This window comes from Macrobrachium nipponense, chromosome 35 (genome assembly GCF_015104395.2).
Source record: "Macrobrachium nipponense isolate FS-2020 chromosome 35, ASM1510439v2, whole genome shotgun sequence".
NCBI lineage: Eukaryota > Metazoa > Arthropoda > Malacostraca > Decapoda > Palaemonidae > Macrobrachium > Macrobrachium nipponense.
Genome location: NC_061096.1, coordinates 44478532 through 44493755, shown reverse-complemented (window position 1 = coordinate 44493755; position 15224 = coordinate 44478532). Strand labels below are relative to the sequence as shown.

The following is a 15224-nucleotide window of genomic DNA, read 5'->3' as shown; positions in this document are numbered from 1 at the left end:
CTAGGGTGTTGGGTTGGTGGGGGGGCGGGGTGGCAGTCTCCAACTAGCAGTGTTTTGCCAGGACCCGTAAGACGCAAACTGAGGAAAGTGTTTGTAAATGAGGTTTGATATTTATACCTTGATATGTCGAAGGGAAATGATGGCTACAGTGTACGTAAAGGTATCGTGTTGAGATTAAAGGCATAAAAAATGGGATAACTTACGTACATGCATTGATAACTTTTGCAGTTATGGGTAAATGTATCAGTAAGGGAGGGATGTTGTATGGTAAATATAATATTAAGTGGATAAATGATAACTTTAGCACAGAAATTAACACCAAAACGAGTTACCTGTAAGATTCCACATAACGGAATAGAGGTGGCCATACACCAATACGTAAGTCTGAAAGACACGTGCCATCTAATTCCTGAATAAAACTCTTAGTGTGAATCTTAAACACTTTATTATTCAGTAAAATTGAGTACAAGTCTTTGTGTCCTAACCAGGTAACACCATCCATAAGTAAATTGCATTTAAATAGCATAGAACGTGACTTGTCGACACTACTACATCTTAACTGACCTGAGAGTAGCTTCAGAGCAACTTTGGAGTAATTGCACGCGAAGAAATAAATTACAATTACGTTCAGAAAATTAAAATTACAATTGCAATTTTAATTACATTTGGAAATAGCAATTACATTACAATTACTTAACAACAAATTCAATTGCAATTAGTTACAATTACAAGGGATTCGGGATTGTGCGAGAGTCAACGCTAATCTTTGGCACAGGAGGCAGTGTATTGAGGAAGCGAGCAAATCGATAGGGGTTCATCATTTATTTCCAGAAGTGTAAGTGACAGAAGAGCAGAGATCACATTAGAATAGTCTTTATTAGCACCAGCAAATTCAAGTCTTATAAGCAACCCATCACTCCTAATGGAGCCCGACCCTTACCACATCAATTTTGCCATTTCAATTACAATCAAACGAAATTCTGTCATTCATTACATTTCATGTACATCACAAATACACCGACCCTGCTACAGACCCACGTTTAACGAGAGGCGACCCAATCTGAGGGCACCGCCTCCCAGGCTTAAGATTATACCTGTTCATCAACGATGATGATCGTGATTCATTGTTACTCTCTCCCTTCCAGATGACTCGTTACAAGCAACAAACTGACGTAGACGATGATACAAGCTCCGTTGGATCCGCACGGACAGAGGAGCTGCCAACCGGCACTACTACCGTCCACTATCATATGGTAGGTGTATATAGATACCGTTTTTGCCAAATGGTACGCGGATAGATATACCGTCCATTGTCATGCATTACGTGTATAGATTCCGTCCACTATCTTATGTTCCGTGTCTAGATACCGTCCACTATCATACACATTATGTAGTATAGATACCGTCCACTGTCATACGATGTGTGTAGGTACCGTCGACATTATATATTACGTGTCTAGATACCGTCCACTATCATACACATTATGTAGAGATACTGTCCACTGTCATACGATATGTGTGTAGGTACCGTCGACAGTCATATGGTACGTGTATAGATACCGCCCACTAGTATATATTTCACGCATAGATACCGTCCTCTGTCATATGGTAATTGTATTGATACCATCCACTCTTCTATGGTACATGTATAGATATCGTCCACTGTCATATGGCACGTGAATAGATACCGCCCACTATCGTATGGTGCTTGTATAGATACCGTCCATTATATTACATGTATAGATACATGTAATTTGGCATGTGTATAGATTCTGTCCTCTGTCATATGTTACGTGTAAAGATCCCTTCCAGTATCATATGGTACGTGTGTATAGGCCATCCTGATGTACTCGCGGGTAGCGGCTAGACATATCTATTTTACATTTATGAGCGTGGACATAAAACAACTCGTAAAAGAGATATGGCGAAAATGATTGTGCGTGGACATGGCAAAAGTAAATCTCTCTCTCTCTCTCTCTCTCTCTCTCTCTCTCTCTCTCTCTCTCTCTCTCTGAATATCTGGGATGAGATGTGAGTTCTTTATCTTTCATCTTGGAACATATTACATTGAAAATAAGGTCTCTCTCTCTCTCCTCTCTCCGTCTCTTCCCTCTCTCTCTCTCTCTCTCTCTCTCTCTCTCTCTCTTCCAAAGGCAGACCTTGGCTGAAGTGAATAAGTAGGAGTGAAATAATTGCACCCTAGTTCAGCATTAGCAAGTTTTGTCCCCCGCCCCCCTTCTCTCTCTCTCTCTCTCTCTCTTTGTTCCTGTGTTTGTAGATGTTTTATCTTAGCTTGTTAGTTCAACCTTTCCTGTTCCTTCATCCGGTGATTGTTTTTGATTCGTTCAACGTTTTCTCTCTCTCTCTCTCTCTCTCTCTCTCTCTATCTATCTATCTCTCTCTCTGTTTCTCTTCTCTCATCTCTCTCTCTCTCTCTATCTATCTATCTATCTCTCTATCTATTCTCTCTCTCTCTGTTTGTGTCTGTCTTGTCTGTCTGTCAGTCTCTGTATCTATCAATCGTGTCTATGTCAGTCTATGTATCTATTACCTTATATATATATATATATATATATATATATATATATATATATATATATATATATATATATCACATTACCGTGATTCATATACATATATCGAACTACAAATGTCCTTTAATATCTAGTTCGCTCTACCTCGGGATTAATATATTTTCATATATGTTTAACCGAGGGGGAATTTATTAAGCGATAATCGCTTAATAAATTCCCCTCGGTTAAACATATATGAAAATATATTAATTCCGAGGTAGAGCGAACTAGATATTAAAGGACATTTGTAGTTCAATATATATATATATATATATATATATATATATATATAGATGTGTGTATGCAACCGCGCATGCGCACACTATGGCATGCGTGAATTATTTCTTATGAAACTGAGATCGTAAAGCTGACAAAAGCTACACTGCAAATATTTTATCTAAAATATGTGTGCGCGGTTATACCGGTCGTTAATTAAAAGTGCGGTACACATACACACTTTCTAACACACACACATACACAAACACGCCAGATAAATTGCCAGGACTGTTGGCCACGAATTAAGCGAATAAATTTCGTGGGGCCAACGTGAAGAATATCATATGGAAAGTTTTTTTTTTTTTCAAGTGTTCGAAGAAAGGATTCGATTAAAAGTAAAAGAACTTAGTGTGGTCCCAGTTCTTCATTTGATGCTATAGGTGAATTTTGTATTTTGTAATTTTATTTTTTTATATATCTTCTGTAAGAACTTTGTTTTGAATGCCATGGTCTTATAGGTTTGTTCCATATGAAAACTGCGCTTGTAGATTAAGAAAAATTATTAATAATGGTATTCGTTTTACAATAAGTTTATTCCTTATGAATATTGGCACTTTTGGATTTTAGAAAAAATTGTAATAATATTTAACATTTTATAAGTTAATTCCATATAAAAACAGTTGTTTTATTGTAAAGGATTATTAATAATTGTATTCATTGTCATATAATTTTGTTCCATATGAAGTTAATAATATCAATATTTTATTTTGCTAAGCTTTATTTGCACGTTAAATGCGTTTTATATAGATGCAAATTCTGACTAACAATACCAACACTATAATAGATTGGTTGGCAGAGATCAAGTGAAGCTTTTTTTTTTTTTTAATCGTTTCATGCCTTTCTTTTAAAAGCCTTTCGTGTAAAAATTAACGATTAAATTCAAAGTATAAAGATAATAATGCATTAGTGATTATCGAGTTACAATTGAAATAAAAGTATTATCGGTTGCAATTGGTTTATCTTTGCATTATTATTATTATTGTTATTATTATTATTATTATTATTATTATTATTTTATTATTATTATTATTCAGAAGTTAAACCCTGTTCGTATGAAACAAACTTACCACAGGCGCCACCGACTTGAAATTCAAGCTTCCAAAAAATATCGTATTCATTTGAAAGAAGAAACAGAAGGTAATGGGAAATACAGAAAGAATAGATGCCAGTAATTAAAAAAGTAAAAACTTAACTATCAAATTACTAAATAAATCGATAAAAATGCAAGTAAGTCATTAAACTGCAAGGATACTTGTGTTGTGCATTGCCTCTTGGCTTGCATTTTTTATTTGAACTTTTTTATATAGTAGTTCCTTCATATTTTTTGAATCACCATTTTAACATATTTACCTTTTCTCTACCCATATTCCTTCTTAAAACACTATCCAAAATCCACGTCAAGCGAGAAGTCCCGTATTTGAGCAGAGAATTGGCGCAGCTCTGTAAAAAGCAAAAAATAGTCAGCGTCAACACACGACAGCGGATCATAGCGTCTCTTTTTCCGATAATAAAAGCAAAGGCTTCAATGATGCACTGGTGTGCCAGGTATGAATTCATTAGGGCTGCCAGTGGCCGGATAAGTCCCTCTGTGACGTCACTGCGCGATTATTTATTTATTTATTTAGGATAATTAAAGTTAAATAATCAGTTTAAGCTATAGGATTAAATCGGAGTATTCACTAAAAGGAAATTTATCGAAAGGAATAGAGAGAAAAAGTAAGGGCTAAACTCTCTCTCTCTCTCTCTCTCTCTCTCTCTCTCTCTCTCTCTCTCTCTCTCGTGTAAGACTGTTTGATCTTGAAACGTATGTTGTGTGGCTGCCGGTGTCAGATACCATTGATCAAAGTAACAGGTAAATATTGATGGGAAGTTAATATAAAATATAGAGAGGTTTTCACATACATGATATTGCACATTCATGTATCTATGTATCTATATTATATGATATTTGCATACATATATGTATACTAATATTAGTAAATTAATATTTATCTATATATATATATATAATATAATCTATATTATATTATATTATATATATATATATGTGTGCTGTGTGGTGTTGATATATACATATATAAATTATATATATATATATATATATATATATATATATATATATATATATATATAGTGTGTGTGTGTGTGTGTGTGTGTGTGTGTGTGTGTGTGTGTGTGTGCAGAAGTTAAACCCAAACAGAAAAACTGGAAAACAGGGAAATCTGTTATCTCATTAAGTGCACCACTGCTATGCAACAGGCCAGAGAAGAGAGACTGGGGGGCGGCTGGGGGGGCGATGGAGCGTCTGCCACTGTATGATTGATTTTTGATGGATGCCAGCGGTGACATTTATGGTCTCTCTCTCTCTCTCTCTCTCTCTCTCTCTCTCTCCTCTCTCTCTCGCTCTCTCCGATGACCAAAAGCTTCATGATTTCTCTCTCTCTCTCTCGTGAAAACAGCCTCGATGATTTCAAAAACTCTCTCTCTCTCTTCAGACCAAAAACACTCTGCTCTCTATCTCCTCTCTCTCTCTCTCTCTCTCTCTCTCTCTCTCTCCGATGACCAAAAGCTTCACGATTTCTCTCTCTCTCTCTCTCCCCGATGACCAAAAGCTTCTCTCTCTCTCTCTCTCTCTCTCTCTCTCTCTCTCTCTCTCTCTCTCTCTCTCTCTCCGGTGACCAAAGACCTCGTGAAAATGGCTCTTGTTAATAATAAATAATAGTTCAGGCCTGGAATAAAAGTCTATTGTTCGGATTTTGTGACTGAGGTGTGTCTATATTCGCTTCTATTATAGACGGGGTGATTTATTGATCACAAATTGGTTGTTAGAAAGAAATGATTGACAGGTCGAGGATTTACTGATGTAATAAATTGGATACTTGATCCTAAAGAGAGAGAGAGAGAGAGAGAGAGAGAGAGAGAGAGAGAGAGAGATTTATAAAATGAACTGAAACGAATAGTGGATGGATGTCTTTAAATTTTTACATTATAAACCTTGAGAGAGAGAGAGAGAGAGAGAGAGAGAGAGAGAGAGAGAGAGAGAGAGAGAGAGAGAGAGAGAGAAGGAACAAGAGATGTTTTGAACCTGTACCAAATCGGGAATAAACAAAGAAAAATATCATGAATCAGCTTTGTAATCATATCTTTATCCCTGTTGGAACCTCAAGTATATACAGTTAGCCCTTAATTATTCAGTGTTGTAGTCCCTTACATCTTAATTATATAATCTTAAACTCCCTTGAACTCTAAATATGCCGTGTTATACGCCAATAAATCCTAGTTGCGTAGTAGCTCAGTCCTTTTAACTCTAGATAAGCTTGTCTGTTCTTCTTTGTATCACAAACACTAAGTTTTATATTCCCTTGAACCCAAAATCTTGCGGTGATATGGTTCAATGGACCCGACATACAATATGCTGTACTTATTTAACCTCTAAATATTCATTAATGTTTTAGTCCCATAATTCCCAGGTAATTCAGAAACTATTGTCTTGATTTTGTCATATATAAAATGTATATATATATGTGTGTGTGTGTGCGCGTGTGTATGTATGTATGCGTATAAATATGTATATATGCATACTTATTCCTATGGAAGTTTTTGTTTTAATTTAATTACAATAATTGCTTTAAAGTTATCTCAAACGTCAAAAAATTTGCAAACACAACTATCAGTAAAAGACTAAAAAGATTACCTCTTTATTAACACCTCTCAAATACCTCCCTCCCCACCACCACCCAGCCCTCTGTAGAAATACAAAGACTTAACGTTTCTTTTTCCTTCCTCCTCTCCTCTCTACCTCCCCCAGGGTTCCCACTGGTGGCGATCGAGGACCGGCCTGGAGAAAGCGCTGCTGGTGGGCTGGCTCTTCCTCCTGCTGGTGGTCACAGTATTGGTCGCCGTTCTCCACTTCCAGTCGAGGTCGCAGCCGACGCTCCACATGCTCCTGCCCCACACGCTGAATCCAGGTTGGTTTAAGAAGGGAGAGAGAGAGAGAGAGAGGAGAGAGAGAATTTATAACAAGTTATAGTATTTGGTGCATATGAAGTACACATGAATAATTACTCAGAATCAGTATTTAATTTGTGTTTGTGTGTGTTTATAAGACGAAAGAGAGAGAGAGAGAGAGAGAGATATTAAGGATGTGTTATAGCTAGTTGCAGCATATTTGGTGACAATTATTCAGCATCAGTATTTATAATTCTAGATTTTACAGTAGGTACTTTTTTAAGCCATTTATTTTAGCACTTTCTGATTAAGGACATTTACTCTTATTTTTCTTTCTTTGTCTGAAATAAGAAAATTATGATAGTTGTTTGACCATAATGCTTCTGCCTTTTTAATTTTCATCTGAAACTGGCGAAATGAAATTTTTTTTTTATACATAAGGTCAGTTTATTGGATGCAGTCAGATAATTAAATTAGTACTCTCTCTCTCTCTCTCTCTCTCTCTCTCTCTCTCTCTCTCTCTCTCTCTCTCTCTCTCTCTCACACACAAAGTACCATCTTCATGCCTTACAAAATGTCACTATTATCTTGACAACATGTCCATATTATTCTTTATAAAATGTCTTTTTTATTCTTTACAAAATTTCATTGTCATTCTTTACAAAATTTCATTATTATTATTGCCAAAATGTCATTATTATTCTCTACAAAATTTCATTATCATTCTTCACAAAATTTCATTATCATTCTTTACAAAATTTCATTATTATTCCTGTCAAATTGTCATTATTATTCTTTACAAAATTACGTTATTATTCTTCTCAGAAATGTCATTATTATTCTTTACAAAATTTCATTAATATTCTTGCCAAAATGTCATTATTATTCTGTACAAAATGTCCTCATTATTCTTTACACAATTTTATCATTATTCTTTACAAAGTATCCTTTTTATTCGTTACAAAATATTTTTATTCTTTATAAAATGTGCTTTTTATTCTTACAAAATGTCCTTAGCAATCTTAAAAAAAGATCTTTTTTATTCATTAAACCATGTCATAATTATTCCGTACAAAGTACCCTCATTATGCTTTACAAATGGCCCTTTTTATTCTTTAATACAAAATAAACTTATCATACTCACCCCAACACGTATCATACCAACCAATATTATTCTCATCTGAAACTCAACTAGAGGTCGTCCCTAACGTACCACAAACGACCCCACCAAAATGCCCTATTTACTCTTGCCCCTGTGTCCTTATTAATCTGACCCTGACGCGTATCATACCATGACCTCTCTAACCTGAAGGCCCACCCGGGTCATCACCATCGTCAGACGCCCCTTGCCTGACGCCGCAGTGCGTCATGTTATCGGGGTCGGTGCTGAGCAGCATGGACCCGGAAGTAGACCCCTGCGACAACTTTTACATGTACTCCTGCGGCGGGTGGATCGCCAAGAACCCCATCCCGGAGGGCAAGCCCAACTGGGGCACGCTCTCAAAGCTAGCGTCAGATATACAGCTGATAGTTAAGCGATCTCTCGGTAGGTGGAGTTGTCGACTTCGACTGAGGTCCGTTGTCTATAAGTTTGTTTACATCTTCTTGTGGAGGGAAACTGATATATAATGTGTTGTTTATATATATATATTATTGTGAAAGGGAAACGTGTTGTATTGTTGTGTGAGCTACATTTGTTATATATCTGAGTGATATTTTGCACATTTCGTGTTCAGCTTTACTGTTAATATGTTTAGATATTTTACATTTATTTGTATATTATGTATTCATTGGGTACTTAATTATTTACTTTTTATTTATTTATCAATTGTGTATATACAAACCCATGCTGGCATAAACAAGGCGATATAATTTAAAAACTTATTATCTGCTATGAGATTCATACACTACATAAGTTATTTTTTAATTATGCATACGTCTATTAACATTACTTTATTGTCAGAAATTGTAACAATAATAATAATAATAATAATAGGATTATGTTTTGGCTGTAAATTATTATTATTAATATTATTATTATGCTCTATCACAGTCCTCCAATTCGACTGGGTGGTATTTATAGTGTGGGGTTCCGGGTGAGTCCATCACTTTTCTAACTATGTGTGCCGTTTCTAGGATCACACTCTTCTGCATGAGGCCCGGAGCTACTTCAGCCTCTAGTTTTTCTAGATTCCTTTTCAGGGATCTTGGGATCGTGCCTAGTGCTCCTAAGATTATGGGTACGATTTCCACTGGCATATCCCATATCCTTCTTATTTCTATTTTCAGATCTTGATACTTATCCATTTTTTTTGTTTTTCTCTTTCTCTTCAACTCTGGTGTCCCATGGTATTGCGACATCAATGAGTGATACTTTCTTCTTGACTTTGTCAATCAACGTCACGTCTGGTCTTGTTTTGCACGTATCACCCTATCCGTCCTGATACCATAGTCCCCAGAGGATCTTTGCGTGAGCGTTTTCTATCACTCCCTCAGGTTGGTGCTCGTACCACTTATTACTGCAAGGTAGCTGATGTTTCTTGCACAGGCTCCAGTGGAGGGCTTTTGCTACTGAATCATGCCTCTTTTTGTACTGGTTCTGTGCAAGTGCCGGGCATTCGCTTGCTATGTGGTTTATGGTTTCATTTTTCGTATTGCACTTCCTACATATGGGAGAGATGTTATTTCCATCTATCGTTCTTTGGACATATCTGGTTCTTAGGGCCTGATCTTGTGCCGCTGTTATCATTCCTTCAGTTTCCTTCTTCAGCTCTCCCCCAAGTAGCCATTGCTATGTGTCATCGCTGGCTAGTTCTTTAGTCTGTCTCATGTATTGTCCGTGCATTGGTTTGTTGTGCCAGTCCTCTGTTCTGTCTGTCATTCTCCTGTCTCTGTATATTTCTGGGTCTTCGTCTACTTTTATTAGTCCTTCTTCCCATGCACTCTTTAGCCACCGTCTTCACTGGTTTTCAGATATTGCCCCAGTGCTCTGTTCTCGGTGTTGACGCAGTCCTCTATACTTAGTAGTCCTCTCCCTCCTTCCTTTCGTGTTATGTATAGCCTGTCCGTATTTGCTCTTGGGTGTAGTGCTTTGTGTATTGTCATATGTTTCCTGGTTTTCTGATCTATGCTGCGGAGTTCTGCCTTCGTCCATTCCACTATTCCTGCGCTGTATCTGATTACTGGCACTGCCCATGTGTTTATGGCTTTTATCATATTTCCGGCGTTGAGTTTTGACTTGAGTATCGCCTTGAGTCTCTGCATATATTCTTTTCCTGATCGTGTCCTTCATCTCTTGGTGTTTTATATCCCCTCCTTCCATTATTCCCAGGTATTTGTATCCTGTCTTCATCTATGTGTTTGATGTTGCTCCCATCTGGTAGCTTTATCCCTTCAGTTCTCGACGTTACTTTTGCCCTTTTTGTATGTTGACTAAGGCGCATTTTTCTATTCCAAACTCCATCCTGATGTCCCCAGATACAATCCTTACAGTCTGGATTAGGGTATCTATTTCCTTGATGCTCTTACCATACAACTTGATGTCGTCCATGAACATCAGATGGTTGATTCTGTTGCCTCTTTTCTTGAGTTGGTACCCGGCATCCATCTTCTGTAGTACTTTTGTCATGGGAATCATGGCTACTACGAAGAGTAGTGGGGACAGTGAGTCGCCCTGGAAGATCCCTCTCCTGATATTAACCTCTGCTAGTCTTATTCCAGAGCTTGTAAGTATTGTATTCCAGTTGCGCATTGTATTTTTGAGGAAGCTGATGGTGTTTTCCTCTGCCCCATATATTTTCAGGCATTCTATTAGCCATGTGTGTGGTATCATGTCGAAGGCTTTCTTATAGTCTATCCATGCCATGCTTAGGTTGGTTTTCCTTCTCCTACTGTTCTTCATTACCATTTTGTCTATCAGGAGCTGGTCTTTTGTGCCCCTACACTTCCTTCTGCAGCCTTTCTGTTGGTGGGGGATGGTGTTTGTGTCCTCTAGGTAATTGTATAGCCTTTCACTGATGATACCTGTTATTATTATTATTGATATTATTATTTATTATTCTTATTATTATTATTAAGAGCTGTCATGTGATTCGGAAATAAAGATGAAATGCGACCCTTCCCTTCTGGGCTAAATATTGTAAATTGTTTTACGTGTATTTCTAACAATATACCAAGATTTAACACACGGGGAAAGGGGCTAATTTTATTATTATTATTATTATTATTATTATTATTATTATTATTATTATTATTATTATTATTATTATTATTATTATCACAATACCTTTTTTCATTTCAGAATCCGACGAGAAAGTCCCCAGTAATACCGAAGAGAAAGCTCGTATATTCTACAGGTCTTGTCTTGACACCAATAAGACCATAGAAAAACTTGGGGGCAAACCAGTCCTGAACCTCTTAAGGGTAATGTTTCTCAAACTTGGTAAAATGTCCTCAAATTTGGTAATATTTCTTAAACTTGGTGATGTGTCAAACTTGGTTGGATTTCTCAAACTTGGTGATATTTCTCATACTTGGTGATGTTTCTCAGACTTCTTATGGCTTCTCAAACTTGGTAATATTTCTCAAAGTTGGTAGTTCTTCTAAAACTTGGTAATGTTACTCAGACTTGGTAGTTTTTCTCAAACAAACTTGGTAATGATTCTCAACTTAATAATCTTCTCAAACTTGTTCATTCTTCTTAAACTTTGTAATGTTTCTTGAACTTGGTAACGTTTTTCTAACTTGAATGATGCTTCTCAAAACTTTGTATTGTTTCTCGAACTTGGTAATGTTTCTCAAAACTTGGTGATTTTTCTCAAGCTTGGTAATGCTTCTCAAACTTGGTAATACTTCTTAAACTTGGGAATGGTTCTGAAACTTGTAATGTTTCCCAAACTTGGAAATGCCTCACAAAACTTTTAATGCTTCTCAGAATTGGTCGTTTTAACAAGAATTACCTGAGAATTGATCAATTTTGTGTTGTCCAGGATGGTTGTGTACATAAAGTAGTTTTTGAGTTGGTAATTATGAAGATAATCTCGTAGTTGTGTCTTCTAGGAAATAAACAGAAAGTGGCCCATTTCATCAAACTTATACTCTTATAAGTATGACTCTTCCTATTCTGTCTTCCATTTTGAGGTACATCAAAGGGAATGTGATAATAAATAAATAACTCCCAAAACAATTCACATTCCTGTGATGTCCAGTCCAGAAGATGTCTGCATTCAACATTTTAAGTCTAGTTGTAACAGAATAGTCATGACTGAACGGTATCCCCTAAACAGACCTTAAACATTCGGTTAATCCGTTGGTTGGTCCGCTTATTAATCCGTTTATTAATCATTTCTTCATTTCCATTACAGCAAATGGGTGGGTGGTCAATAGACGGGAATTGGACCACAAAAGGTTACGTCGTCCAGAACGACATTGTCATGAGTAAAGTCAACCACAGCTCTGGCGCACTTTTCGCCTGGGGAGTAGCAGAAGACGATAAGCATTCGTCTAGTCACATTTTACAGGTAACCCCACCCCCACCCTCTCTCTCTCTCTCTCTCTCTCTCTCTCTCTCTCTCTCTCTCTCTCTACACAGTAAGAATTTTGAAATGTGTCAATACATGAGTGAATTTAATCACTTCATTTCTGAGTAGTTCTGAAACCTCGATTTTATAACTAGTATAAATATTATTGAAAATATATTTTTTTCATTTTGAATATAAATATTATTAAAGGTTTATATTTGTTTCAGTTTGACCAAGGTGGTCTAACATTACCGGCTAGGAATTACTACCTAAACGAGAGCGAGAAAGAAGTCTTGAATGCTTATACGGACTATATTGCAAAAGTAAGTTCTTGAAGTTATTTCAGTTTATTTCTATATGACAAAATACATCCAAGGTCTCCTGGGCCTATGCAGCCTATTCTGGAGAGCCAATATTCGTGTCGTAAAAGTTTATCGTCAGTTGAAATAATTTTTGGTTGTGTTTGTTTTAATGAAAGACTTACATTTTGTAAAGAACTTTACTTTCATCAGTATACAATTGCAGCTTGCAAATACTTGAGAATTTCTTCGTTCTCTAACAAACTTGTGTATGTATTAGATAATACACTTTTCATTAGTTGAAATCATTTTTGGTTATGTTTGTTTTATGGAAAAGACCAACATTTTGTAAAGGACTACACTCATCCGTATATAATTGCAACGTACAAATCCATAAGAATTATTTTTTTTCTCTAACAGATTGAAATACATCTTGAAACCATGTACACACTTCGTCACTTTTGCAGGTTGCAATGCTTCTAGGAGGCGAGGAGAACGTCTCGAGAAACGCAGCCAAGGGCATAGTCGAGATAGAAACTGAAATTGCTGTTATCACCACACCTGACGAACAGAGGCGAGATGATGACAAACTCTATCACCTCATGAAACTCGATGACCTAAATACAGCGGCCCCTTTCGTAAGTAGCTTTATATCTCTTATAAGAATAGAGGAACTTATAACCTATTATTGTCTAGAGTATCATCAGTTCTTGTTTTTTTAATAGAGGGACTTATTAATGTTATTTCTCTAAAGTATCATCGCTTCCTCTCTTTTTATAGAAGAATTTATATAAATATTATTGTCAAAAGTATCATTGGTTCCTCTTTTGTGACCTGAGGGATTATTTTTATTAGTATTATTATTATTATTATTTTTTTTTTTTTTTTTTTTTTTTTTTTTTTTTTTTTTTTTTTATTTTTTTTTTTTTTTTTGCTCTATCACAGTCCTCTAATTTGACTGGGTGGTATTTATAGTGTGGGGTTCCGGGTTGCATCCTGCCTCCTTAAGAGTCCATCACTTTTCTTACTATGTGCGCCGTTTCTAGGATCACACACTTCTACATGAGTCCTGGAGCTACTTCAGCATCTAGTTTTTCCAGATTTCTTTTCAGGGATCTTGGGATCGTGCCTAGTGTTCCTATGATTATGGGTTCAATTTCCACTGCCATATCCCATATCCTTCTTATTTCTATTCTCAGGTCTTGATACTTATCCATTTTTTCCCTCTCTTTCTCTTCAACTCTGGTGTCCCATGGTATTGCGACATCAATGAGTGATACTTTCTTCTTGATTTTGTCAATCAATGTCACGTCTGGTTTATTTGCACGTATCACCCTATCTGTTCTGATACCATAGTCCCAGAGGATCTTTGCCTGATCATTTTCTATCACTCCTTCAGGTTGGTGTTCATACCACTTATTACTGCAAGGTAGCTGGCGTTTCTTGCACAGGCTCCAGTGGAGGGCTTTTGCTACTGAATCATGCCTCTTTTTGTACTGGTTTTGTGCAAGTGCCAGACATTCGCTTGCTATGTGGTTTATGGTTTCATTTTTCGTATTGCACTTCCTACATATGGGAGAGATGTTATTTCCATCTATCGTTCTTTGGACATATTTGGTTCTTAGGGCCTGATCTTGTGCCGCTGTTATTATTCCTTCAGTCTCCTTGAGCTCTCCCCTCAGTAGCCATTGCCACGTGTCATCGCTGGCTAGTTCTTTAGTCTGTCTCATGTATTGTCAGTGCATTGGTTTGTTATGCCATTCCTCTGTTCTGCTTGTCTTTCTCCTGTCTCTGTATATTTCTGGGTCTTCGTCTACTTTTATCAGTCCTTCTTCCCATGCACTCTTGAACCACTCATCTTCACTTGTCTTCATATATTGCCCCAGTGCTCTGTTCTCGATGTTGATGCAGTCCTCTATGCTTAGTAGTCCCCTCCCTCCTTCCTTTCGTGTTTGTATAGTCTGTCCATATTTGCTCTTGGGTGTAGTGCTTTGTGTATTGTCATATGTTTCCTCGTTTTTTGGTCTATGCTGCGAAGTTCTGCCTTCGTCCATTCCACTATTCCTGCGCTGTATCTGATTACTGGCACTGCCCTTGTGTTTATGGCTTTTATCATATTTCCGGCGTTGAGTTTTGACTTGAGTATCGCCTTGAGTCTCTGTATATATTCTTTCCTGATCGTGTCCTTCATCTCTTGATGTTTTATATCCCCTCCTTCCATTATTCCCAGGTATTTGTGTCCCATCTCATCTATGTGTTTGATGTTGTTCCCATCTGGTAGCTTTATCCCTTCAGTCCTTGTTACTTTGCCCTTTTGTATGTTGACTAAGGCACATTTTTCTATTCCAAACTCCATCCTGATGACCCCAGATACAATCCTTACAGGCTGGATTAGGGTATCTTATTTCCTTGATGCTCTTACCATACAGCTTGATGTCGTCCATGAACATCAGATGGTTAATTCTGTTGCCTCTTTTCTTGAGTTGGTACCCAGCATCCATCTTCTGCAGTACTTCTGTCATGGGAATCATGGCTACTACGAAGAGTAGTGGGGACAGTGAGTCGCCCTGGAAGATCCCTCTCCTGATATTAACCTCTGCTAGTCTTAT

General features: G+C 36.9%; 1 protein-coding gene across 6 annotated transcripts in view; it reads left to right on the top strand.

Annotated features, from left to right (window-relative positions):
• The window catches only part of LOC135208727 (endothelin-converting enzyme homolog), a 173405-nt gene that overhangs the window by 135996 nt on the left and 22185 nt on the right, over nucleotides 1-15224 (top strand). For 5 of the 6 annotated variants that reach the window (XM_064241216.1, XM_064241218.1, XM_064241217.1 and 2 more), the window contains 7 exons: nucleotides 1146-1253; nucleotides 6658-6817; nucleotides 8110-8343; nucleotides 11098-11219; nucleotides 12161-12316; nucleotides 12544-12639; nucleotides 13083-13253. In XM_064241216.1, the coding sequence (XP_064097286.1) occupies nucleotides 1146-1253; nucleotides 6658-6817; nucleotides 8110-8343; nucleotides 11098-11219; nucleotides 12161-12316; nucleotides 12544-12639; nucleotides 13083-13253 (1047 nt within the window). The remainder of the gene's footprint in view (nucleotides 1-1145; nucleotides 1254-6657; nucleotides 6818-8109; nucleotides 8344-11097; nucleotides 11220-12160; nucleotides 12317-12543; nucleotides 12640-13082; nucleotides 13254-15224) is intronic. The other variant, XM_064241220.1, reaches the window with a different exon arrangement.